Source organism: Oncorhynchus mykiss, chromosome 31 (assembly GCF_013265735.2).
Source record: "Oncorhynchus mykiss isolate Arlee chromosome 31, USDA_OmykA_1.1, whole genome shotgun sequence".
Classification (NCBI taxonomy): domain Eukaryota; kingdom Metazoa; phylum Chordata; class Actinopteri; order Salmoniformes; family Salmonidae; genus Oncorhynchus; species Oncorhynchus mykiss.
In genome coordinates, this window is record NC_050571.1 from 9,425,169 (window position 1) to 9,452,668 (window position 27,500).

The 27,500-nt window shown below is 43.1% G+C and overlaps 1 protein-coding gene across 2 annotated transcripts in view; it reads right to left on the reverse strand.

Moving 5' to 3' along the window:
* Positions 1-3,814: 3,814 nt before the first annotated feature.
* The window catches only part of gabrb2a (gamma-aminobutyric acid type A receptor subunit beta2a), a 90,475-nt gene continuing 66,789 nt past the window's right edge, over positions 3,815-27,500 (reverse strand). The window contains exons 6-10 of one of the 2 annotated variants that reach the window (XM_036969731.1): positions 14,017-14,154; positions 13,367-13,519; positions 9,465-9,709; positions 8,999-9,139; positions 3,815-6,176 (exon numbers count right to left, since the gene is read on the reverse strand). In XM_036969731.1, the coding sequence (XP_036825626.1) occupies positions 5,790-6,176; positions 8,999-9,139; positions 9,465-9,709; positions 13,367-13,519; positions 14,017-14,154 (1,064 nt within the window). In that variant the 3' untranslated portion in view covers positions 3,815-5,789. The remainder of the gene's footprint in view (positions 6,177-8,998; positions 9,140-9,464; positions 9,710-13,366; positions 13,520-14,016; positions 14,155-27,500) is intronic. The other variant, XM_036969732.1, reaches the window with a different exon arrangement.

Below are 27,500 nucleotides of genomic sequence, written 5' to 3' on the forward strand. Positions count from 1 at the left end.
ACTAAAGTTATAAATGTAAGGAAACTAACACTAAAGTTATAAATGTAAGGAAGCTAACACTAAAGTTATAAATGTAAGGAAACTAACACTAAAGTTATAAATGTAAGGAAACTAACACTAAAGTTATAAATGTGAGGAAACTAACACTAAAGTTATAAATGTAAGGAAACTAACACTAAAGTTATAAATGTAAGGAAACTAACACTAAAGTTATAAAAGTAAGGGAACTAACACTAAAGTTATAAATGTAAGGAAACTAACACTAAAGTTATAAATGTAAGGAAACTAACACTAAAGTTATAAATGTAAGGAAACTAACACTAAAGTTATAAATGTAAGGAAACTAACACTAAAGTTATAAATGTAAGGAAACTAACACTAGAGAGACAGTTATAAATGTAAGGAAACTAACACTAAAGTTATAAAAGTAAGGGAACTAACACTAAAGTTATAAAAGTAAGGGAACTAACACTAGAGAGACAGTTATAAATGTAAGGAAACTAACACTAGAGAGACAGTTATAAATGTAAGGAAACTAACACTAGAGAGACAGTTATAAATGTAAGGAAACTAACACTAGAGAGACAGTTATAAATGTAAGGAAACTAACACTAGAGAGACAGTTATAAATGTAAGGAAACTAACACTAGAGAGACAGTTATAAATGTAAGGAAACTAACACTAAAGTTATACATGTAAGGAAACTAACACTAGAGAGACAGTTATAAATGTAAGGAAACTAACACTAGAGAGACAGTTATAAATGTAAGGAAACTAACACTAGAGAGACAGTTATAAATGTAAGGAAACTAACACTAAAGTTATAAAAGTAAGGGAACTAACACTAAAGTTATAAAAGTAAGGGAACTAACACTAGAGAGACAGTTATAAATGTAAGGAAACTAACACTAGAGAGACAGTTATAAATGTAAGGAAACTAACACTAAAGTTATAAATGTAAGGAAACTAACACTAAAGTGACAGTTATAAATGTATGTGGGTTTAACTGACGGTGGCTACTGATAGTGACTAATATTTAACATGATAAAAAAAATTATGAATACAGTGAAAAGTCGGGGCATATAATTAAAACATTCTAGAAATCATTAATCAACTTGGTGCTCGGCTACAGAAGCCTACAGCTTGGCGGTGTACTGGTATTTGTGCATGGCTACAGAAGCCTACAGCTTGGCGGTGTACTGGTATTTGTGCATGGCTACAGAAGCCTACAGCTTGGCGGTGTACTGGTATTTGTGCATGGCTACAGAAGCCTACAGCTTGGCGGTGTACTGGTATTTGTGCATGGCTACAGAAGCCTACAGCTTGGCGGTGTACTGGTATTTGTGCATGGCTCCAGAAGCCTACAGCTTGGCGGTGTACTGGTATTTGTGCATGGCTACAGAAGCCTACAGCTTGGCGGTGTACTGGTATTTGTGCATGGCTACAGAAGCCTACAGCTTGGCGGTGTACTGGTATTTGTGCATGGCTACAGAAGCCTACAGCTTGGCGGTGTACTGGTATTTGTGCATGGCTACAGAAGCCTACAGCTTGGCGGTGTACTGGTATTTGTGCATGGCTCCAGAAGCCTACAGCTTGGCGGTGTACTGGTATTTGTGCTTGGCTACAGATGCCTACAGCTTGGCGGTGTAATGGCATTTGTGCATGGCTCCAGAAGCCTACAGCTTGGCGGTGTACTGGTATTTGTGCATGGCTACAGAAGCCTACAGCTTGGCGGTGTACTGGCATTTGTGCATGGCTACAGAAGCCTACAGCTTGGCGGTGTACTGGTATTTGTGCATGGCTCCAGAAGCCTTATCAATAGCTCTTATCAATAGCTCTTATCAATGGCTCTTATTAATAGCTCTTATCAATGGCTCTTATCAATAGCTCTTATCAATAGATCTTATCAATCGCTCTTATCAATAGCTCTTATCAATAGCTCTTATCAATAGATCTTATCAATCGCTCTTATCAATAGCTCTCATCAATCGCTCTTATCAATAGCTCTTATCAATCGCTCTTATCAATAGCTCTTATCAATCGCTTTTATCAATAGCTCTTATTAATGGCTCTTATCAATCACTCTTATCAATGGCTCTTATCGATGTGTAAATGACAGTCATGGAGAATGGTGTTATTTCTATCAACCGGTTTCTGGACCTTATTCTTCGTTTCAGCGCTCGTAAAGTTGGTGGAATAAAGTCAAGGTCAGAATATGATTTATCTGTCGATGCACCTCATGCTTAATTTCAAGGTTAGAAAACGCATAGAAAGAAAAGTACATAAAAAGGGAATTGCGTTCCTTTTACGCATGCTTAACTCTGGTCGGAATAGGAATAGGCCTGGGATTGACAGAATAGGCCTGGGATTGACAGAATAGGCCTGGGATTGACAGAATAGGCCTGGGATTGACTGAGTAGGGCTGGGATTGACAGAATAGGCCTGGTATTGACTGAATAGGCCTGGTATTGACTGAATAGGCCTATGATTGAACCAGTTAAAAAAACACCCTCATCCTCCTATTTGTCCCAGCAGCGTAAAGGAGAATGGTGATCATTAGTCATAATAATAACCACAGTCACTTTTTAAAACATTAACTATTCAGCACTGTTCAACATTAAGTATTTCACAACAGTAGTTGTCATATCAGAAGTAGGGAGGAGAGGGAATGGATGGATCCAGTTCGAGTGGTGGTGGGTGTGGAAGAATGCAGTGAGTGTGTGAGAGGGTGCGGTTGAGTCAGAGGGATCTCTCTATTCTCTACTCTTGGCTTGTTGTGAGTGAGGTTGGGACGGGGAAGGAGGGTTGCCTGTCTGCCCGTCTGTCTGTCAGGCCCGTTGGGCACCCAAGGACAATGGGCAACAGTGAGTCCAGCGAATGTCTGGATGGCTCTCTGCTCTTAATGTCCCCCGTAGCAGGATGGCTGGGGATGGTTGACTGGCTGGAAAGCTGGATGAGGCTCCACACTGAGTTATGACCCAGCCCCATGTAACGGATGTGAAACGGCTAGCTTAGTTAGCGTGGGCGCTAAATAGCGTTTCAATCAGTGACGTCACTTGCTCTGAGACCTTGAAGTAGTAGTTCCCCTTGCTCTGCAAGGGCCGCGGCTTTTGTGGAGCGATGGGTAACGATGCTTCGAGGGTGACTGTTGATGTGTGCAGAAGGTCCCTAGTTCGCGCCTGGGTATGGGCGAGGGGACGGTCTAAATTTGTACTGTTACATTGATGCTGTTGACCCGGATTACTGGTTGCTGCGGAAAAAGGAGGAAGGTCAAAAGGGGGGTGAGTGTAACGGATGTGAAACGGCTAGCTTAGTTAGCGTGGGCGCTAAATAGCGTTTCAATCAGTGACGTCACTTGCTCTGAGACCTTGAAGTAGTAGTTCCCCTTGCTCTGCAAGGGCCGCGGCTTTTGTGGAGCGATGGGTAACGATGCTTCGAGGGTGACTGTTGATGTGTGCAGAAGGTCCCTGGTTCGCGCCCGGGTATGGGCGAGGGGACGGTCTAAATTTGTACTGTTACACCCACACCATAACAACCCCACTACTACCTGACTGGATGGATGCACTGCTGTATTCTGAACCCATTATAGAGAGAGAGAGAGAGAGAGAGAGAGAGAGAGAGAGAGAGAGAGAGATAAGAGAGAGAGAGAGAGAGAGAGACATAGGGAGAGAGAGAGAGAGAGAGAGAGAGAGAGAAAGCAGAGAGAGAGAGAGAGAGAGAGGGGATTACATCTGCAGCCCTCATTTGCCTGTTCCCTCCCAAAGCCTCTATATACATACAGTCTTGTCATGCATTCGGTAAATGAACTAATATATAGGCTGAATTGAGTTTTAATTGAATTTAGGTACATCTTCATAATGGCTGACAATCAATACACAAGTTATTTACATTAGTCATTATTATGAAATATTACAATTGGAATTTACAGGAACTTTGTAGAAAATATGATGATGATACGTCATGGCAACGTGGTTGATTCATCTCGGGTCCTGTCACAGTCATTTCTGGAGAGAAACAAATGGTTTTGAGCCATGCATAAAAAGACAGATGTTTTATTAGAGTCTGATAGGTGGTAGTGGTAGAGCTTCAGTTTCCTCGCTGCCAAGTAGCTGCTTTTAAAAGTAGAAAGAAATGGGGAAAAAAATAAGAAATATAAACAAAGAAAAAACTCCAAGAACAAAGTACAGTGTCAGGAAAAATTATATGTATATTATTTCCTTCAACGAATTTAAGATTTTTTCTTTTTATAATCTGGCCACGGTACATTTCACCTGTTAGTTAGACTGCAAAAAAACAACAACAGACCCATTTAAATATATAATTCATTCATAATATTTATACATCTGGCTTTTCATGAATATTTAGTTTATAAAAATGGACCATGTCCTTTACAACATGATTTTTAAAACCTTATATCTACAATTCACCAAAACATAAAACCTAATCACAATGGAACGTGTCAAAGTTCTAGAACCAATAAACTCTATTGATATGATTGTGGATTACTAGATTTATGCAGGAACTTTCATTGCAATGAAAGATGGGCTTAGCTCTCTTGACGTCCATCAGCAATGTAAATAAGCACCCCCCTGGGTAATAAATAAATAAAGCCATTCTCACCCCTTAATGCCGCCCACATTGGCAATGCAGAGGCAAGGGTTACACAGTACTGTCTCTCTCTTTTAAACCAGGGCAGTTTGATGTGATGGACTACTAGATTCTGTCAGTACAACAAAGTCAGGTCAAAAACACTTGGCAGGTCAGAGCTTCAAGATCCATGGTCGTACCATACCTTTTACACATGAAACCTTCATGGGAACTTCAATGGCCAGAATGGATGATGGGTCGTGATCTCTAGGTTAAAGGTCACGAACCCACAAATTGGCAGGACAGAAACGGCAACACTGAAGACCCATTGGAATGTCCATAGAGAAGAGTGCCCCCTGTTGACCATCTGCGGTACTATCACTTACAGTAGCCCATTGTTGTTGGTCCCCAATTGAACCCCAAAAGCTCAGCCTAAGCTACAGTATGGGGGTGAAAAGAGTTCTGCAGACACTCTTTGCTACACAGAAGAAAAAAGCTCAACTAGTTAAAAACTCAAATGCTTTGTGCCCCATCGATTAGGATGGAGACGCAGCAGAAATGAAATAGAAGCATGCTTTTTAAAGAATGTTTTTGTATTAGAATAACTACAGGAAAATAGTTTAATCAAGGATGAACCCCTTTAGAAACCCTCGGGAGAAAAGGTTTCCTGGATGCGGATAGCTCGGCTATGAACAAAATACATAGACTAAAACTAAACAAATCCTTAAAGTATATGCAAACACAAGCATAAATATTTGATCCACAGAGAGTTAAGCTACAAATGACAAATATTAGAGTGATATATTGACATTTCTTCAGGATTAGGCACCATGTATGTCTGTCTTGTCTTTTTAAAATCTCTCCTCTCCTCTGTTGACTTGTCAGTCAGTCATTGGAGGGTATTCCCAGATCAGAAGAGTGTCACGGCAGATAGATGCTGTAGAAGAAGTGTTCGGGTGTAGAGCTCCTTCCTTCCAAAACAATTTTTCTCACATTTCTTTGAAAATGAATCAGCAAAATAATAGGTGCGCTCTCTCTCTCTCTCTCCCCCTCTCTCTCTCTCTGTCTCTCTGTCTCTCTGTCTCTGTCTCTCTGTCTCTGTCTCTCTTTCTCTCTCTCTCTCTCTCTCTCTCTCTCTCTCTCGCTCTCTCTCTCTCTCTCTCTCTCTCTCTCATCAATGATATCCCTCCATCCATCTCTCCTTAGTGAGCGTAGTAGAGCCAGTAGATCACGTTAAAGAAGGAGAACACGGTAGGGAAGATCATCCTGGACCACTTGTCGATAGAGTTCACATCAGCCAGGTCAGGGATGTTGACCTTGAGCTGCGAGGCCCGTCTCCGTAGGCGGGACTTCTTCTGGGTGGCGTGGCGCTCCAGGGCGCTGTGAGGTCCGCCCCCGTAGTTCTGTCGGGCCATGGCGGCCCTGCGGTACTGCAGCGTGGAGCTGTCGTAGGCCAGCATGGTGTTGCGCGGGTCACCCAGACCCCCAGGGCCCAGGGACCTGGACAGCTCAGGAGGAACACCCCCCATCTCGTTCTTCATCTCCAGGGAACCAAACAGGATGTTGTCATCAGTCAGGGAGGTGGTCATCTATGATAGGAGGACGGGGGAGGAAGAGGAGGGGCCGTGAGAGGAGGTGAATGTAGGCAAGGTTCATTCGTCACGTATACGTCATCATAATCTATCCTTACTTAAAATATTTAAAAGATGTCTATATTTACGAAAAGATAAAATGAGGCATGGTTCATAGGTCATCTTATTCTTAAATAATCTATGTTCACTTAAAATACTTAAAAGGTCTATTTTTATGGTTAATTAAAAGGCAGTATGTGTGTGTGTTTTAATAAGAATGTGTTTTTCCCTTAGTTATTAATTGAGGGGTTCATCACGTACAGTATTGTTCTGTGGTTGTACTAATGGGCCACATTTGATTTACAGTAGCAAGAGCATAGTGTATTTACCATAAAATGTCATATTTAATTATAGATTATATTTATATAAATCAATAGCTAGTCATTACACATAAGTATATGAAGATACAATATATATATATTGTATCTTCATATACTTATGTGTAATGACTATATATATACACACAGTACCCGTCAAAAGTTTGGACACACCTACTCATTCAAGAGTTTTTCTTTATTTTTACGATTCTCTACATTGTAGAATAATAAAACTATGAAATAACACATATGGAATCAAGTAGTAACCAAAAAAGTGTTAAACAAATCAAAATACATTTTATATTTGAGATTCTTCAAACTAGCCACCCTTTGCCTTGATGACAGCTTTGCATACTCTTTGCATTCTCTCAACCAGCTTCATGAGGTAGTCACCTGGAATGCATTTAAATTAACAGGCGTGCCTTGTTAAAAGTTAATTTGGGGAATATCTTTCCTTCTTAATGCGTTTCAGCCAATCTGTTTTGTTGTGACAAGGTAGGGATGGTATACAGAAGATGGCCCTATTTGGAAAAAATACCAAGTCCACATTATGGCAACAACAGCTCAAATAAGCAAAGAGAAATGATAGTCCATCATTACTTTAAGATGGTCAGTCAATCCAAAAAAGTTTCTTCAAGTGCAGTCACAAAAACCTTCAAGCGCTATGAAACTGTCTCTCATGAGGACCACCACAGGAAAGGAAGAGTTACCTCTGCTGCAGAGGATAAGTTCATTAGTTACCAGCCTCAGAAATTTCAGCCCAAATAAATGCTTCACAGAGTTCAAGTAACCGACACATCTCAACCTGGGAATCTGTCCTTTGGTCTGATGAGTCCAAATTTGAGATTTTTGGTTTCAACCGCCGTGTCTTATTGAGATGCAGAGTAGGTGAACGGATGATCTCCGCATGTGTGATTCTCACCGTGAAGCATGGAGGAGGCGGTGTGATGGTGTCGGGGTGCTTTGCTGGTGACACTGTCTGTGATTTAGGTAGAATTTAAGACACACCTTACCAGCATGGCTACCACAGCATTCTGCAGGAATACACCATCGCATCTGGTTTGCACTTAGGGGGACTACAATTTCTTTTTCAACAGGACAATGACAAAACACACCTCCATGCTGTGTAAGGGCTATTTGACCAAGAAGAAGAGTGATGGAGTGCTGCATCAGATGACCTGTCCTCCACAATCACCTAACCTCAACGCAATTGAGATGGTTTGTGATGAGTTGGACCGCAGACTGAAGGAAAAGCAGCCAACAAGTGCTCAGCATATGTGGGAACTCCTTCAAGATGGTTGGAAAAGCGTTCCAGGTGAAGCTGGTTGAGAGAATGTCAAAGCTGTGCAAAGCTGTCATCAAGGCAAAGGGTTGGCTACTTTGAAGAATTGTTGGTTACTACATGATTCCATGTGTTATTTCATTGTTTTGATGTCTTCATTATTATTCTACAATGTAGAAAATAGTAAAAAATAAAGAAAAACTCTTGAATGAGTAGGTGTGTCCAAACTTTTGACTGGTACTGTATGTATGTATATAAATACAAATCAACAGTTTCTCATGGAGAAATCATCTTCATTGTCATGTCAGAATTTCAGCCAGCATGTGGTTAACATTCTGTCTAGTCAGAACAAGACAAACCAAGTAAACAAACAACGTAAACAAAAGGAAGAAATGTGAGAGGATAAAAGGTTGAGAGAAATAGTAATAAGGAAATATTGCAAAGATGAAGGAGAGGTTAAGGTTGATATTTCAGGGGTCAAAGGTAGGTTTAGGTTAGGAGAGACGTTGTGAACACTGAGGAAGTGGATCGGATCAGAAGTTTCTTCATCCATAGCCTGACTTCTGAAGCAAACAAAACATCTCCTAACTAAAAAAAGATTTTCAAACTTATTAGTTGAAAAAACTAATTCTCAATGATATCTGTTGTTTGTACTCTGTTTCAAGGCCACTCAGTTGGACAAAACTCAGAATGAGAAATAAACGTCTCTCTTTTTCTTCTCTGTTAGGCTGAGCGATAATATGTCACTAATCATCTCATTTCCTTTCAATTGCTTCACTTGTTATTTGGGAGTGTTGTCAATTGACCATTTTTCTGAGACACCAATATTAACTTTGGAGTAGCTTGCAATTACAACCGGCATTTCCTGTCCCTTCATTTTTTAGGTGTCCCATCAATTTAAGGTGTATAATATTTTGACTGAGATGTAGGTTGCGTCCCAAACGCTGTAATTTACTTAACAATGACGTTGACGTGTTTGTCAGGAAAATGCATGAAGAGCAAATCAAGAGAAGGGAAAAAAACACAATGGTGGGAAGTGATGATTAAAGTTGCCTTTAAAAATCTATAGAATCAAATTAAAAGAAATGCACAAAAATACTACAGCATTTTCCTCTGATCGGGGGAGTTGATTCAGATTGATGACATTTGTTAAAGTTTTGACTTTCAAAACCTTCCAGTACCTTATTTCTTTGCTCGCCTAGTCCTAATGCGGCATCGTCCACAAAGATGGGATCCCACATCGTGTCATACGCGTCAATTTCCCTCTGTTTCATTCTGGCATACAGAGCATCATCTCTCTGAACTACATTTCCCACCATCCACTGCAAGCATACAAAATCAGCACTGTTACCATGGAGAAATCGCAGCTTGCTGTCAGATGTTGTCAGATCCTGGTCTAACTATTAAAGATGTATTTTCATTGAACTGTGGTTGATAGATACACATGGCTACACCAATGGGACAGGGAGGTGTAGTTGAGCCCTAGTAAAGGACATCAAGTCAACAGTTGATCACAGAAGCATCACATAGACCTTGAGAGAAAGAATAGCCTGTGTTCTCCAACTGCATCCGACACCACATTACACCATCAACACAACCTCTCTAGAACAATCTGTCCCTACTCCCTTCCTATCCGGAGACACCTACCTTATTGGGGTCGGGTCGGAGTTTCTCGTTGTTGACGACGGCTAGTTTCTCGGCGGCCCTCTTCTGCCTCTGGGGCCCCCGTCCGAAGAAGATGTAGTTGACGAAGGCGTACTCCAGCAGGGCCAGGAAGACGAACACGAAGCAGCCCATCAGGTACATGTCTATGGCCTTGACGTAGGGGATCTTAGGGAGCGTCTCTCTCAGATGGGTGTTGATGGTGGTCATGGTCAACACCGTGGTGATACCTGGAGATCACATTTTACCTTTACAATCACTGCAATCACCAAAATAATGGATCAATTATTATGTCAGGTGTGTTTCAGGTGTGTTTCAGGTGTGTGTCAGGTGTGTCGGGTGTGTGTCAGGTGTGTCTCAGGTGTCTCAGGTGTGTCTCAGGTGTGTGTCAGGTGTGTCGGGTGTGTGTCAGGTGTGTCTCAGGTGTGTCTCAGGTGTGTCTCAGGTGTGTGTCAGGTGTGTCTCAGGTGTGTGTCAGGTGTGTCTCAGGTGTGTGTCGGGTGTGTGTCAGGTGTCTCAGGTGTGTCTCAGGTGTGACTCAGGTGTGTGTCAGGTGTGTCTCAGGTGTCTCAGATGTGTCTCAGATGTGTGTCAGGTATGTCTCAGGTATGTCTCAGGTGTGTGTCAGGTGTGTCTCAGGTGTGTGTCAGGTGTGTCTCAGGTATGTCTCAGATGTGTGTCAGGTGTGTCTCAGGTATGTCTCAGGTGTGTGTCAGGTGTGTCTCAGGTGTTTCAGTTGTGTCTCAGGTGTATCTCAGGTGTGTCTCAGGTGTGTCTCAGGTGTGTGTCAGGTGTGTGTCAGGTGGGTCTCAGGTGTGTGTCAGGTGTGTCTCAGGTGTGTGTCTCAGGTTTGTCTCAGGTGTGTGTCAGGTGTGTCTCAGGTGTGTGTCAGGTGTGTAATCAGGTGTGTCTCGGGTGTGTGTCAGGTGTGTGTCAGGTGTGTCTCAGGTGTTTGTCAGGTGTGTGTCAGGTGTGTGTGTCTCAGGTGTGTGTCAGGTGTTCAAAGGAGTCTAAATCAGCTACAGTTTCTATCTGATTATATTTGTGATAACGGACCAGAATAACCCTGTGTCCTCCTGGTACAGGGTCGGGAACTAGCCAACTGTGACATGAGTAGTAAACAAGCGCATAGTAGAGCAGTAGTTTGGCACCTTTATAGACCTAATGAACCCATACGGACATATATATCCTCATTCTACAGAGTTAATGAACCCATACAGACATATAGATCCTCATTCTACAGACCTAATGAACCCATATAGACATTTAGATCCTCATTCTACAGACCTAATGAACCCATATGTGTGTGTGTATGTGTTCATATGTGTGTGTGTATGTGTTCATATGTGTGTGTGTGTGTATGAGTTCATATGTGTGTGTGCATGTGTTCATATGTGTGTGTGTGTATGTGTTCATATGTGTGTGTGTGTGTTTGCGTGCATGCCTACGTGCGTGCGTCTATGTGTGCACACGTGTGTATCTGAGCATTGGGTTTCTGTTCAAATTCCAGGGGACCAACCACATGTTTCAGGAAGTTACAGACCCCGTGTCTGTAGATATAAGAAGCAGCCCAGTGTTAGGCCCTTTAACCATCTGGGAGGTGTCCCAAAAGACACTCTATTCCCCACATAGTGCACTACTTTTTCTAATCAGATCCCAATGGGGGTTCTGGTCAAAAGTTAAGCACCATATAGGGAATAGGGTGTAATTTGGTACGCAGTCCTGGTATTAGTCACGACACGATTCACCTGTGTTTATTAGAACAATACACCCACTGTGTTTCATATTCTAGTCATCTGTGTTATTAGACCAATACACCCACTGTGTTTCATACTCTAGTCATCTGTGTTATTAGACCAATACACCCACTGTGTTTCATACTCTAGTCATCTGTGTTATTAGACCAATACACCCACTGTGTTTCATACTCTAGTCATCTGTGTTATTAGACCAATACACCCACTGTGTTTCATATTCTAGTCATCTGTGTTATTAGACCAATACACCCACTGTGTTTCATATTCTAGTCACCTGTGTTATTAGACCAATACACCCACTGTTTGATTCGTTAGTCATCTGTGTTATTAGACCAATACACCCACTGTGTTTCATACTCTAGTCATCTGTGTTATTAGACCAATACACCCACTGTTTGATTCGTTAGTCATCTGTGTTATTAGACCAATACACCCACTGTGTTTGATACATTAGTCACCTGTGTTATTAGACCAATACACCCACTGTTTGATTCGTTAGTCATCTGTGTTATTAGACCAATACACCCACTGTGTTTGATACATTAGTCACCTGTGTTATTAGACCAATACACCCACTGTTTGATTCGTTAGTCATCTGTGTTATTAGACCAATACACCCACTGTGTTTGATACATTAGTCACCTGTGTTATTAGACCAATACACCCACTGTTTGATTCGTTAGTCATCTGTGTTATTAGAGGCGCTCATTAGGACAATAAAGGGTCAATAACAGACACAGGTCAATGGACTGAGGCGCTCATTAGAACCTTATCCTCATCAAGTACATGACATCATTTTCGGCCAATAATCTAGGTTACTGTATCACAAGTCATTCACTGTTTGTTATTAGGATCAAGGTGCAAAGAATCTATCTAACTGCAATCGTAGCTGGTTTAGGGCAGAATATGAATGCTTCTATTCATTCTTTCATAAGTCACCTATGAACAACAACGTATGTTCAAACACTATGACAACAACGCATGTTATAACACTATGACAACAACGCATGTTATAACACTATGACAACAACGCATGTTATAACACTATGACAACAACGCATGTTATAACACTATGATAACAACGCATGTTCTAACACTATGATAACAACGCATGTTATAACACTATGACAACAACGTATGTTCAAACACTATGACAACAACGCATGTTATAACACTATGATAACAACGCATGTTCAAACACTATGACAACAACGCATGTTATAACACTATGATAACAACGCATGTTCTAACACTATGACAACAACGCATGTTATAACACTATGACAACAACGTATGTTATAACACTATGACAACAACGCATGTTATAACACTATGACAACAACGCATGTTCTAACACTATGACAACAACGCATGTTCTAACACTATGACAACAACACATGTTCTAACACTATGACAACAACGCATGTTATAACACTATGACAACAACGCATGTTCAAACACTATGACAACAACGCATGTTCAAACACTATGACAACAACGCATGTTATAACACTATGACAACAACGCATGTTCTAACACTATGACAACAACGCATGTTCTAACACTATGACAACAACACATGTTCTAACACTATGACAACAACGCATGTTATAACACTATGACAACAACGCATGTTCTAACACTATGACAACAACGCATGTTATAACACTATGACAACAACGCATGTTCTAACACTATGACAACAACGTATGTTATAACACTATGACAACAACGCATGTTATAACACTATGACAACAACGCATGTTATAACACTATGACAACAACGCATGTTCTAACACTATGACAACAACACATGTTCTAACACTATGACAACAACGTATGTTATAACACTATGACAACAACGTATGTTATAACACTATGACAACAACGCATGTTATAACACTATGACAACAACGCATGTTCTAACACTATGACAACGTATGTTATAACACTATGACAACAACGTATGTTCTAACACTATGACAACAACGCATGTTATAACACTGTGACAACAACGTTTGTAAACATCGTTATATAATGTATAAGTTTAATTTGATTTACGGATTGATTGGTTGATTGACTGATGAAATCTTGATAACTTTATTGATGGAATTCGATGGGCAGTCTTACCCAGGGCCACTCTGGCAGCGGAGGCATCATAGTTGATCCAGAAGGAGACCCAAGACAGGATGGTGATCAGGATAGAAGGCATGTAGGTCTGGAGGATAAAGTAGCCGATGTTCCTCTTCAGCTTGAAGCTCAGAGACAGACGTGGATAGGAACCTGCATGGAGGAAAACAGACAGAACTGTATTTATTTTATTTTGCTTTATTAAACCAGGTAAACCATTAAGAATACATTGTCTTTTACAAATAATGACCTGAAGTGGAGGGATCAGAACTGAAAAAGCAGAGAAGGGTAATATACGCAATATCTGTGGATCACCCCCTGAAAAGCTACTCTATAGCCATAGATATACAGTACCTACTCATTCCAGGGTTTTCCTTTATTTGTACTATTTTCTACATTATAGAATAATAGTGAATACATCAAAACTATGAAATAACACATATGGAATCATGTAGTAACCAAAATGGTGTAACCAAATCAAAATATATTTTAGATTTTAGATTCTTCAAAGTAGCCACCCTTTGCCTTTTGACAGCTTATCACACTCTTGGCATTCTCTCAACCAGCAATCATGAGGAATGCTTTTCCAACAGTCTTTAAAGAGTTCCCACATACGCTACATAGGTATCAAAATGTCCACCACTGTGTACCTGTAGAGAAGACCACATTCTTGGAGACCAGTTTGTAGTCCACGATGGAGAACTGAGGCAGCTCTATTCTCTCCACCCCAGACACAGCTCCATCTCCCCCTCGCCAGTAGAACTCAATGTCATCAGTGGTGTAGCCATCTGCAATATGTCGAAGATAAACACACAACGCAGAGACAGAGGACGAGAGGTCAAAAGGACGATAAGTCAATAGAGTAATAACGATCAATGGAAATAGTGTTTTTTCTGTAATAGGGAATTATTGATCCATGGTTCAGAGACATGGGAGGAATATGTCTTCAGAAATAGGATACTAGTTATGTGACCATTGGCTAGTTTTATTGCAAGGAATTCGAAATTGGTCAACCATAGGCTAGGGCTGGGTTATAAAACTACATGCTGTTCCTTTGTTCTGGAGAGAGAATCACTGAGAGAGATTCACTGGAGAGAATCACTGGAGAGAATCACTGAGAGAGAATCACTGGAGAGAATCACTGAGAGAGAATCACTGAGAGAGAATCACTGAGAGAGAATCACTGGAGAGAATCACTGAGAGAGAATCACTGAGAGAAAATCACTGAGAGAGAATCACTGGAGAGAATCACTGGAGAGAATCACTGGAGAGAATCACTGAGAGAGAATCACTGGAGAGGATCACTGAGAGAGAATCACTGGAGAGAATCACTGAGAGAGAATCACTGAGAGAGAATCACTGAGAGAGAATCACTGGAGAGAATCACTGAGCGAATCACGGAGAGAGAATCACTGGAGAGAATCACTGAGAGAGAACCACTGGAGAGAATCACTGAGAGAATCACTCAGAGAGAATCACTGGAGAGAATCACTGAGAGAGAATCACTGAGAGAATCACTGAGAGAGAATCACTGGAGAGAACCACTGAGAGAGAATCACTGAGAGAATCACTGAGAGAATCACTGAGAGAGAATCACTGAGAGAGAATCACTGAGAGAGAATCACTGAGAGAATCACTGAGAGAGAACCACTGAGAGAGAACCACAGGAAAGAGCATCACTGAGGACAGGTGAGAATGACCATCTACCTCCCTGTATGACGTGTCCTCTCTGAATAAACCTATTTTCCTACCCCTGATTTGCTTTGGAGTTTGTGTTATTGAAGAATAAGATAAATTGCTAACAGCAGATACTGGAGATTCAGAACACACACCGCACTAACACAGAGTGCCAGAATGGTAGGAATGGCTGTGGCCTGTCAAACGGCAGGGACGCTCTCACACACGTTGAGGAGACAACTGTTCCTCAAAGATTATATTCTTGTTCCTGCAATGCATTCTATTTATATCAACAATTTATATTCTGGTGTGTCAAATGTTACTTGAGAACATAATGTTAGGTTTAATATTAAATACAATTATAAATGGAGATTTCAAAGAACATTTCAGGGGACCAAAAATGGTTAGCTAACTGGGTAGATTCTCTGTTCAGCTTACATGGATGAAGCCCCATGCAGCAACTCATGGACCCTTCTGTTGTGTTAACCCTTCTGTTATGATAACCCTTCTGTTGTGTTAACCCTTCTGTTGTGATAACCCTTCTGTTGTGATAACCCTTCTGTTGTGATAACCCTTCTGTTGTGATAAACCTTCTGTTGTGATAACCCTTCTGTTGTGATAACCCTTCTGTTGTGATAACCCTTCTGTTGTGATAACCCTTCTGTTGTGTTAACCCTTCTGTTGTGATAACCCTTCTGTTGTGTTAACCCTTCTGTTGTGATAACCCTTCTGTTGTGATAACCCTTCTGTTGTGATAACCCTTCTGTTGTGATAAACCTTCTGTTGTGATAACCCTTCTGTTGTGATAACCCTTCTGTTGTGTTAACCCTTCTGTTGTGATAACCCTTCTGTTGTGATAACCCTTCTGTTGTGTTAACCCTTCTGTTGTGATATCCCTTCTGTTGTGATAACCCTTCTGTTGTGTTAACCCTTCTGTTGAGATAACGCTCTCGCTCTAAGCCCTCTCTCTCTACCCCCTCTCTCTCTCTCTACCCCTCCCTCTCTATCCCTCACCCTCTCTCTCTAAGCCCTCTCTCTCTAACCCCTCTCTCTCTACCCCTCTCTCTCTACCCCTCTTCCTCTCCCCCTCTCCCTCTCCCTCTCCCCCTCTCTCTCTACCCCCTCTCTCTCTATACCCCTCTCTCTCTCTACCCCCTCTCTCTCTACCCCTCTCTCTCTATCCCTCTCTCTCTATCCCTCTCTCTCTACCCCTCTCCCTCTCTCTCTACCCCTCTCTCTCTACCCCCTCACTCTCTACCCCCTCTCTCTCTCTCTCTCTACCCCATCTCCCCTCTCTCTCTCCCTCTCTATACCTCCTCTCCCCCTCTCCCTCTCTCTCTACCCATCTCTCTCTACCCCCTCTCTCTCTACCCCTCTCTCTCTATCCCTATCCCTCTCTATCTACCCCTCTCTCTCTACCCCCTCTCTCTCTACCCCTCTCCCTCTCTCTCTACCTCTCTCTCTCTACCCCCTCTCTCTCTACCCCTTTCCCTCTCTCTCTACCCCTCTCTCTCTACCCCCCTCTCTCTCTCTACCCCATCTCTCCCTCTCTCTCTCCCTCTCTCTACCTCGTTATCTCTCTACCCCGTCTCCCTCTCTCTCTATCTCCCCCTCTCCCCCCTCTCTCTCTCCATCTACCCCCTCTGCCCCACTCTCTCTCTCTCGCTCACTCTACACCATCTCTCTCTCCCCCCTCTCTCTCTAACCGCTCTCTCCTCTCTCTCTCTCTGTCTCCCCCCTCTCCCCCCTCTCTCTCTCTCCCCTCTCTCAATTCAATTCAATTGACTTTATTGACATGGCAAGTTCATTATTAGTTACATTGTCAAAGTATACATATCGAAAAATATGTAAAATATATAGATTTTATATATTTTAAAATATATATATATTTATATATAAATAAATGGTGGGACCAACAGCAATAATAATAGTAGTAGTGGACATGGGATTACCATTAACAGCAACTACAACAACAATATTAATGAGAACAACAATACATTAAAGCAATGGTAGTGGACCAGTGTCAACATGACTGAGAAGACACATGACATGGTATGAAAGACAACCCTAACCCTCTCTCTCTCTCTCTCTCTCTCTCTCTCTCTCTCTCTCTTTCTCTCTGTCTCTCTGCCTCTCTCTCTACCCCCTCTCTCTTTCTATCCCTCTCTCTCTCCATATAGCTCTGCCTCTCTCTCTACCCACCTCTCTATCTCTCTCTCTCTTTCTATCCCCCTCTCTCTCCATATATCTCTGCCTCTCTCTCTACCCACCTCTCTATCTCTCTCTCTCTCTTTCCTTCTCTGTGTACCACTTCCTCTGCTTGCCACTCATAATAAGAGGCAGTGACCTATTTAGATGCAATGAATAATTAAACTCTCAGCCTTTGATTTCTGAAAAATGAAGACATAATTCTCCCACTGCCTCGCTCTGACCCAGGATAGATGGCTAGATAGGAGTGGTGAGAAGATTAAGGACACTATAGCTGGTCATTGTATTGGTGTGGCCAGTCAGTCAGTGAGATATCTATTACTAACTGTGACGTATGGATGAAGAATCAGATACTATAGAAACACTACCACTATTGAAATACAGCTTATCCCACTTCTGACACCAATGTGTCACCCACTTCTGACACCAAAGTCATTGTTTTGGCGTGTCTATCATTGAGATTTGTAATGTCTAGTCTGACAGTTATGGCACAGATAGGACAGAATACAAAACTACCAGTATCAAACGACAACCCAGCCCAAGCCAAAAACATAGTACTATACCTAATCCCTGTATAAAAGTATGTAGCACCAACTGAGATAATCCACGCAGCACCAACTGATATAATCCACGCAGCACCAACTGATATAATCCACGCAGCACCAACTGATATAATCCACACAGCACCAACTGAGATAATCCACGCAGCACCAACTGATATAATCAACGCAGCACCAACTGATATAATCCACGCAGCACCAACTGATATAATCCACGCAGCACCAACTGTGATAATCCACGCAGCACCAACTGATATAATCCACACAGCACCAACTGATATAATCCACGCAGCACCAACTGATATAATCCACGCAGCACCAACTGATATAATCCACGCAGCACCAACTGATATAATCCACGCAGCACCAACTGATATAATCCACGCAGCACCAACTGATATAATCCACGCAGCACCAACTGAGATAATCCACGCAGCACCAACTGATATAATCCACGCAGCACCAACTGAGATAATCCACGCAGCACCAATTGATATAATCCACGCAGCACCAATTGATATAATCCACGCAGCACCAACTGATATAATCCACGCAGCACCAACTGAGATAATCCACGCAGCACCAACTGATATAATCCACGCAGCACCAACTGATATAATCCACGCAGCACCAACTGATATAATCCACGCAGCACCAACTGATATAATCCACGCAGCACCAACTGAGATAATCCACGCAGCACCAACTGATATAATCCACGCAGCACCAACTGAGATAATCCACGCAGCACCAATTGATATAATCCACGCAGCACCAATTGATATAATCCACGCAGCACCAACTGATATAATCCACGCAGCACCAACTGATATAATCCACGCAGCACCAACTGATATAATCCACGCAGCACCAACTGATATAATCCACGCAGCATCAACTGATATAATCCATGCAGCACCAACTGATATAATCCACGCAGCACCAACTGAGATAATCCACGCAGCACCAATTTATATAATCCACGCAGCACCAACTGATATAATCCACGCAGCACCAACTGATATAATCCACGCAGCACCAATTGATATACTCCACGCAGCACCAACTGATATAATCCACGCAGCACCAATTGATATAATCCACGCAGCACCAACTGATATAATCCACGCAGCACCAACTGAGATAATCCACGCAGCACCAACTGATATAATCCACGCAGCACCAATTGATATAATCCACGCAGCACCAACTGATATAATCCACGCAGCACCAACTACAGTCCAATACTACTATGCAGTAGGAACTGTCTGTCCAGTTTATCCACAGTACCAGTACAACAACCCAGTATCACTCCAGTCAGCCCCAGCCACCATGCTGTGGGATCTAATGTGTTGTTTCACACCTGCTTCAACACCTGCATCGCATTTATAACTGTCTCTCTAGAGTTAGTTTCCTCACATTTATAACTGTCTCTCTAGTGTTAGTTCCCTTACTTTTATAACTTTAGTGTTAGTTTCCTTACATTTATAACTGTCTCTCTAGTGTTAGTTTCCTTACATTTATAACTGTCTCTCTAGTGTTAGTTCCCTTACTTTTATAACTTTAGTGTTAGTTCCCTTACTTTTATAACTTTAGTGTTAGTTTCCTTACATTTATAACTGTCTCTCTGGTGTTAGTTCCCTTACTTTTATAACTTTAGTGTTAGTTTCCTTACATTTATAACTTTAGTGTTAGTTTCCTTACATTTATACCTGTCTCTATTGTTAGTTTCCTTACATTTATACCTGTCTCTAGTGTTAGTTTCCTCACATTTAGTTTCCTCACATTTAGTTTCCTTACACGTGCTTCTCCACCTGCATTGCTTGCTGTTTGGGGTTTTAGGCTGGTTTTCTGTACAGCACTATGTGACATCAGCTGATGTAAGAAGGGCTTTATAAATACATTTGATTGATTGATTGACTTCCGATCAACAGAGTGTGGACAGGGCCAGCCAAGAGACTATGAGGCTGGGGAGGGGAGGACGGCTTGTCGGCCGTGTGTGTGTGTGCGTACGTTTGTAGATGTGTGTGTGCATGATTTGCATTTATGTGTGTTAGTGATGCCCCGGTTAACTCATAACGGGTAGGTTGAAGGTTCTGAAATATTGTACGGATGAAGGGCAGGTGGCAGGTCGAACAAAGTGAAAACAATACCTGCAAAAACATCTAGAAATTTTTAATTCTCGTGCAATTTAAATCTATAGGCTACATTGAGGTTTTTATTTCAGGCTATCTGGCATTGGTGCCTAAAGCCTAAGACTTAGTGCCGAACTGTATGCTGTACGCCAAAATAGCCTGCATTTCAATCACCGAATGCTTTTGGAATCGAGCAGATAAAGTTAACTTAACTTCAATCCACAGAGACAAAAAAAAAAAGACAATGATGGAGTTTAAGTCAATAAGATAAAAAAATATATATATATAGAAGGGAGAGCCAGAACAGTGGAGAGTCAGAACAGTGGAGAGCCAGAACAGTGGAGAGGCTGATAGCAGTGGAGAGCCAGAACAGTGGAGAGGATGATAGCAGTGGAGAGCCAGAACAGTGGAGAGGATGATAGCAGTGGAGAGCCAGAACAGTGGAGAGGATGATAGCAGTGGAGAGCCAGAACAGTGGAGAGGATGATAGCAGTGGAGAGCCAGAACAGTGGAGAGGATGATAGCAGTGGAGAGCCAGAACAGTGGAGAGGATGATAGCAGTGGAGAGCCAGAACAGTGGAGAGGATGATAGCAGTGGAGAGGATGATAGCAGTGGAGAGTCAGAACAGTGGAGAGGATGATAGCAGTGGAGAGTCAGAACAGTGGAGAGCCAGAACAGTGGAGAGGATGATAGCAGTGGAAAGCCAGAACAGTGGAGAGGATGATAGCAGTGGAGAGACAGAACAGTGGAGAGTCAGAACAGTGGAGAGTCAGAACAGTGGAGAGCCAGAACAGTGGAGAGTCAGAACAGTGGAGAGGATGATAGCAGTGGAGAGCCAGAACAGTGGAGAGGATGATAGCAGTGGAGGGTCAGAACAGTGGAGAGCCGGAACAGTGGAGAGGATGATAGCAGTGGAGAGCCAGAACAGTGGAGAGGATGATAGCAGTGGAGAGCCAGAACAATGGAGAGTCAGAACAGTGGAGAGCCAGAACAGTGGAGAGTCAGAACAGTGGAGAGGATGATAGCAGTGGAGAGCCAGAACAGTGGAGAGGATGATAGCAGTGGAGGGTCAGAACAGTGGAGAGCCAAAACAGTGGAGAGGATGATAGCAGTGGAGAACCAGAACAGTGGAGAGGATGATAGCAGTGGAGAGCCAGAACAGTGGAGAGTCAGAACAGTGGAGAGCCAGAACAGTGGAGAGGATGATAACAGTGGAGAGCCAGAACAGTGGAGAGTCAGAACAGTGGAGAGTCAGAACAGTGGAGAGGATGATAGCAGTGGAGAGCCAGAACAGTGGAGAGGATGATAGCAGTGGAGAGTCAGAACAGTGGAGAGCCAGAACAGTGGAGAGGATGATAGCAGTGGAGAGCCAGAACAGTGGAGAGTCAGAACAGTGGAGAGCCAGAACAGTGGAGAGCCAGAACAGTGGAGAGGATGATAGCAGTGGAGAGCCAGAACAGTGGAGAGCCAGAACAGTGGAGAGCCAGAACAGTGGAGAGTCAGAACAGTGGAGAGGATGATAGCAGTGGAGAGCCAGAACAGTGGAGAGTCAGAACAGTGGAGAGCCAAAACAGTGGAGAGGATGATAGCAGTGGAGAGCTAGAACAGTGGAGAGCCAGAACAGTGGAGAGCCAGAACAGTGGAGAGTCAGAACAATGGAGCGTCAGAACAGTGGAGAGCCAGAACAGTGGAGAGTCAGAACAGTGGAGAGTCAGAACAGTGGAGAGTCAGAACAGTGGAGAGTCAGAACAGTGGAGAGGATGATAGCAGTGGAGAGCTACGTTATGTGTGATGATTGTGAGGAGCTATTTAAATTCAACAGTAGCAATTTAAATTCAACAGTAGTTATTTAAATTCAACAGTAGTTATTTAAATTCATTAGTAGCTATTTAAATTCAACAGTAGCTATTTCAATTCAACAGTAGCTATTTCAATTCAACAGTAGCTACTTCAATTCAACAGTAGCAAGGTGGGGATTTCAAACAGGGCTAGGGCAAGTCAAAGGAACTGTAGCCTACTGTTCAGAAGGGTTCAATTGAAACGGAAATCTGGACACTGACTGTAAGCCTATAACCTCTCACCTTGCCTTAATATGAACTGCTTCTGAATTAACTATTTGACTGGGGAACAGGAGTGGTGAAATATGATCTATTTCTTTCAGCATCTTAAGAGAATGTCAATGTGTAGTTAGGGACCATCTGTAAAGATACTATCTTTATCAGCATCATAAAAGCTGCTAGTTCTTCAACCACATGAAATATGCATTCAAGCCAAACTGAAATCTCATCAGCAACATGTTGGGTTGTTATCACAGCTTTCTATTTCCTTATGACTGGTCAAATTGATGTTGATTTATTTTTTTTTTGTTATTGCATTTTCTCCCTGGTCCCTAAATATCTTGGAGTTACAAAAGAAACTGAGATGACAGAGAAAACTTTACCCAACGCAAGTAGATTGAAGCATTCCATTCTATCTATTACATTATTCTGTTGAGCCATGGTTTATTTAAGCAATACGGCCCGAGGGGCAACGGTATATGGCCAATATACCCATGTCAAGTAGATTGAAGCATTCCATTCTATCTATTACATTATTCTGTTGAGCCAGGGTTTATTTAAGCAATACGGCCCGAGGGGCAGCGGTATATGGCCAATATACCCATGTCAAGTAGATTGAAGCATTCCATTCTATCTATTACATTATTCTGTTGAGCCAGGGTTTATTTAAGCAATACGGCCCGAGGGGCTGCGGTATATGGCCAATATACCATGGCTAAGGGCTGTTCTTAGGCACATAGCAACGCGAAGTGCCAGGATACACCGTGGTATATTGGCCATATATCACAAACCCCCAAGGTGCCTTATTGCGATTATAAACTGGTTACCAACGGAATTAGAGCAGTAAAAATACATGTTTTGACATGCCCGTGGTATACGGACTGATATACCACGGCTGTCAGCCAATCAGCATTCAGGGTTCGAACCAACCAGTTTATAATTACCCACCCTAGTCTTCTAGGGCAACATATGATGGCAGAAGAGAAGCTGCATCTATCTAACTATAGGCAAGTTGACAAACAAATAGCCTATCAACATTTCAGAAATTACAAGCATAAACATATCTAAATCAGGCAAAACAAAATGCTGCACCTCCTGTCAAAGAATCATTCGCCCATCTCTGACTGTAGTCTATAGGACCTGTTGTATATTAGTGGGTTAGGGTACAGTCATCCCTGACTGTAGTCTATAGGACCTGTTGTATATTAGTGGGTTAGGGTACAGTCATCCCTGACTGTAGTCTACAGGACATGTTCTATATTAGTGGGTTAGGGTACAGTCATCTCTGACTGTAGTCTATAGGACCTGTTGTATATTAGTGGGTTAGGGTACAGTCATCCCTGACTGTAGTCTATAGGACCTGTTCTATATTAGTGGGTTAGGGTACAGTCATCTCTGACTGTAGTCTATAGGACCTGTTCTATATTAGTGGGTTAGGGTACAGTCATCTCTGACTGTAGTCTACAGGACATGTTCTATATTAGTGGGTTAGGGTACAGTCATCTCTGACTGTAGTCTATAGGACCTGTTCTATATTAGTGGGTTAGGGTACAGTCATCTCTGACTGTAGTCTATAGGACCTGTTCTATATTAGTGGGTTAGGGTACAGTCATCTCTGACTGTAGTCTATAGGACCTGTTCTATATTAGTGGGTTAGGGTACAGTCATCTCTGACTGTAGTCTACAGGACATGTTCTATATTAGTGGGTTAGGGTACAGTCATCTCTGACTGTAGTCTACAGGACATGTTCTATATTAGTGGGTTAGGGTACAGTCATCCCTGACTGTAGTCTACAGGACATGTTCTATATTAGTGGGTTAGGGTACAGTCATCTCTGACTGTAGTCTACAGGACATGTTCTATATTAGTGGGTTAGGGTACAGTCATCTCTGACTGTAGTCTACAGGACATGTTCTATATTAGTGGGTTAGGGTACAGTCATCCCTGACTGTAGTCTACAGGACATGTTCTATATTAGTGGGTTAGGGTACAGTCATCTCTGACTGTAGTCTACAGGACATGTTCTATATTAGTGGGTTAGGGTGCAGTTATCTCTGACTGTAGTCTATAGGACCTGTTCTATATTAGTGGGTTAGGGTACAGTCATCTCTGACTGTAGTCTATAGGACCTGTTCTATATTAGTGGGTTAGGGTACAGTCATCTCTGACTGTAGTCTATAGGACCTGTTCTATATTAGTGGGTTAGGGTACAGTCATCTCTGACTGTAGTCTATAGGACCTGTTCTATATTAGTGGGTTAGGGTACAGTCATCTCTGACTGTAGTCTACAGGACATGTTCTATATTAGTGGGTTAGGGTACAGTCATCCCTGACTGTAGTCTACAGGACATGTTCTATATTAGTGGGTTAGGGTACAGTCATCCCTGACTGTAGTCTACAGGACATGTTCTATATTAGTGGGTTAGGGTACAGTCATCTCTGACTGTAGTCTATAGGACATGTTCTATATTAGTGGGTTAGGGTACAGTCATCTCTGACTGTAGTCTATAGGACCTGTTCTATATTAGTGGGTTAGGGTGCAGTCATCTCTGACTGTAGTCTACAGGACATGTTCTATATTAGTGGGTTAGGGTGCAGTCATCTCTGACTGTAGTCTACAGGACATGTTACTTCCGGCGCCGACAGAGATGGCCGCCTCGCTTCGCGTTCCTAGGAAACTATGCAGTTTTTTGTTTTTTTACGTGTTATTTCTTACATTAGTACCCCAGGTCATCTTAGGTTTCATTACATACAGTCGAGAAGAACTACTGAATATAAGATCAGCATCAACTCACCATCAGTACGACCAAGAATATGTTTTTCGCGACGCGGATCCTGTGTTCTGCCTTACAAACAGGACAACGGAGTGGATCCTATGCAGCGACCCAAAAAAACGACTCCGAAAGAGAGGGAAACGAGGCGGTCTTCTGGTCAGACTCCGGAGACGGGCACAGCGCGCACCACTCCCTAGCATTCTTCTTGCCAATGTCCAGTCTCTTGACAACAAGGTTGATGAAATCCGAGCAAGGGTAGCATTCCAGAGGGACATCAGAGACTGTAACGTTCTTTGCTTCACGGAAACGTGGCTTACTGGAGAGACGCTATCCGAAGCGGTGCAGCCAACAGGTTTCTCCACGCATCGCGCAGACAGGAAAAAACATCTTTCTGGTAAAAAGAGGGGCGGGGGCGTATGCCTTATGACTAACGTGACATGGTGCGATGAAAGAAACATACAGGAACTCAAATCCTTCTGTTCACCTGATTTAGAATTCCTCACAATCAAATGTAGACCGCATTATCTACCAAGAGAATTCTCTTCGATTATAATCACAGCCGTATATATCCCCCCCCAAGCAGACACATCGATGGCTCTGAACGAACTTTATTTAACTCTCTGCAAACTGGAAACAATTTATCCGGAGGCTGCATTCATTGTAGCTGGGGATTTTAACAAGGCTAATCTGAAAACAAGACTCCCCAAATTTTATCAGCATATCGATTGCGCAACCAGGGGAGGAAAGACCTTGGACCATTGTTACTCTAACTTCCGCGACGCATATAAGGCCCTGCCCCGCCCCCCTTTCGGAAAAGCTGACCACGACTCCATTTTGTTGATCCCTGCCTACAGACAGAAACTAAAACAAGAGGCTCCCACGCTGAGGTCTGTCCAACGCTGGTCCGACCAAGCTGACTCCACACTCCAAGACTGCTTCCATCACGTGGACTGGGAGATGTTTCGTATTACGTCAGATAACAACATTGACGAATACGCTGATTCGGTGTGCGAGTTCATTAGAACGTGCGTTGAAGATGTCGTTCCCATAGCAACGATTAAAACATTCCCTAACCAGAAACCGTGGATTGATGGCAGCATTCGTGTGAAACTGAAAGCGCGAACCACTGCTTTTAATCAGGGCAAGGTGTCTGGTAACATGACCGAATACAAACAGTGCAGCTATTCCCTCCGCAAGGCTATCAAACAAGCTAAGCGCCAGTACAGAGACAAAGTAGAATCTCAATTCAACGGCTCAGACACAAGAGGCATGTGGCAGGGTCTACAGTCAATCACGGACTACAGGAAGAAACCCAGCCCAGTCACGGACCAGGATGTCTTGCTCCCAGGCAGACTAAATAACTTTTTTGCCCGCTTTGAGGACAATACAGTGCCACTGACACGGCCTGCAACGAAAACATGCGGTCTCTCCTTCACTGCAGCCGAGGTGAGTAAGACATTTAAACGTGTTAACCCTCGCAAGGCTGCAGGCCCAGATGGCATCCCCAGCCGCGCCCTCAGAGCATGCGCAGACCAGCTGGCCGGTGTGTTTACGGACATATTCAATCAATCCCTATACCAGTCTGCTGTTCCCACATGCTTCAAGAGGGCCACCATTGTTCCTGTTCCCAAGAAAGCTAAGGTAACTGAGCTAAATGACTACCGCCCCGTAGCACTCACATCCGTCATCATGAAGTGCTTTGAGAGACTAGTCAAGGACCATATCACCTCCACCCTACCTGACACCCTAGACCCACTCCAATTTGCTTACCGCCCAAATAGGTCCACAGACGATGCAATCTCAACCACACTGCACACTGCCCTAACCCATCTGGACAAGAGGAATACCTATGTGAGAATGCTGTTCATCGACTACAGCTCGGCATTCAACACCATAGTACCCTCCAAGCTCGTCATCAAGCTCGAGACCCTGGGTCTCGACCCCGCCCTGTGCAACTGGGTACTGGACTTCCTGACGGGCCGCCCCCAGGTGGTGAGGGTAGGCAACAACATCTCCTCCCCGCTGATCCTCAACACTGGGGCCCCACAAGGTTGCGTTCTGAGCCCTCTCCTGTACTCCCTGTTCACCCACGACTGCGTGGCCACGCACGCCTCCAACTCAATCACCAAGTTTGCGGACGACACAACAGTGGTAGGCTTGATTACCAACAACGATGAGACGGCCTACAGGGAGGAGGTGAGGGCCCTCGGAGTGTGGTGTCAGGAAAACAACCTCACACTCAACGTCAACAAAACTAAGGAGATGATTGTGGACTTCAGGAAACAGCAGAGGGAACACCCCCCTATCCACATCGATGGAACAGTAGTGGAGAGGGTAGCAAGTTTTAAGTTCCTCGGCATACACATCACAGACAAACTGAATTGGTCCACTCACACAGACAGCATCGTGAAGAAGGCGCAGCAGCGCCTCTTCAACCTCAGGAGGCTGAAGAAATTCGGCTTGTCACCAAAAGCACTCACAAACTTCTACAGATGCACAATCGAGAGCATCCTGGCGGGCTGTATCACCGCCTGGTATGGCAACTGCACCGCCCTCAACCGTAAGGCTCTCCAGAGGGTAGTGAGGTCTGCACAACGCATCACCGGGGGCAAACTACCTGCCCTCCAGGACACCTACACCACCCGATGTCACAGGAAGGCCATAAAGATCATCAAGGACATCAACCACCCGAGCCACTGCCTGTTCACCCCGCTATCATCC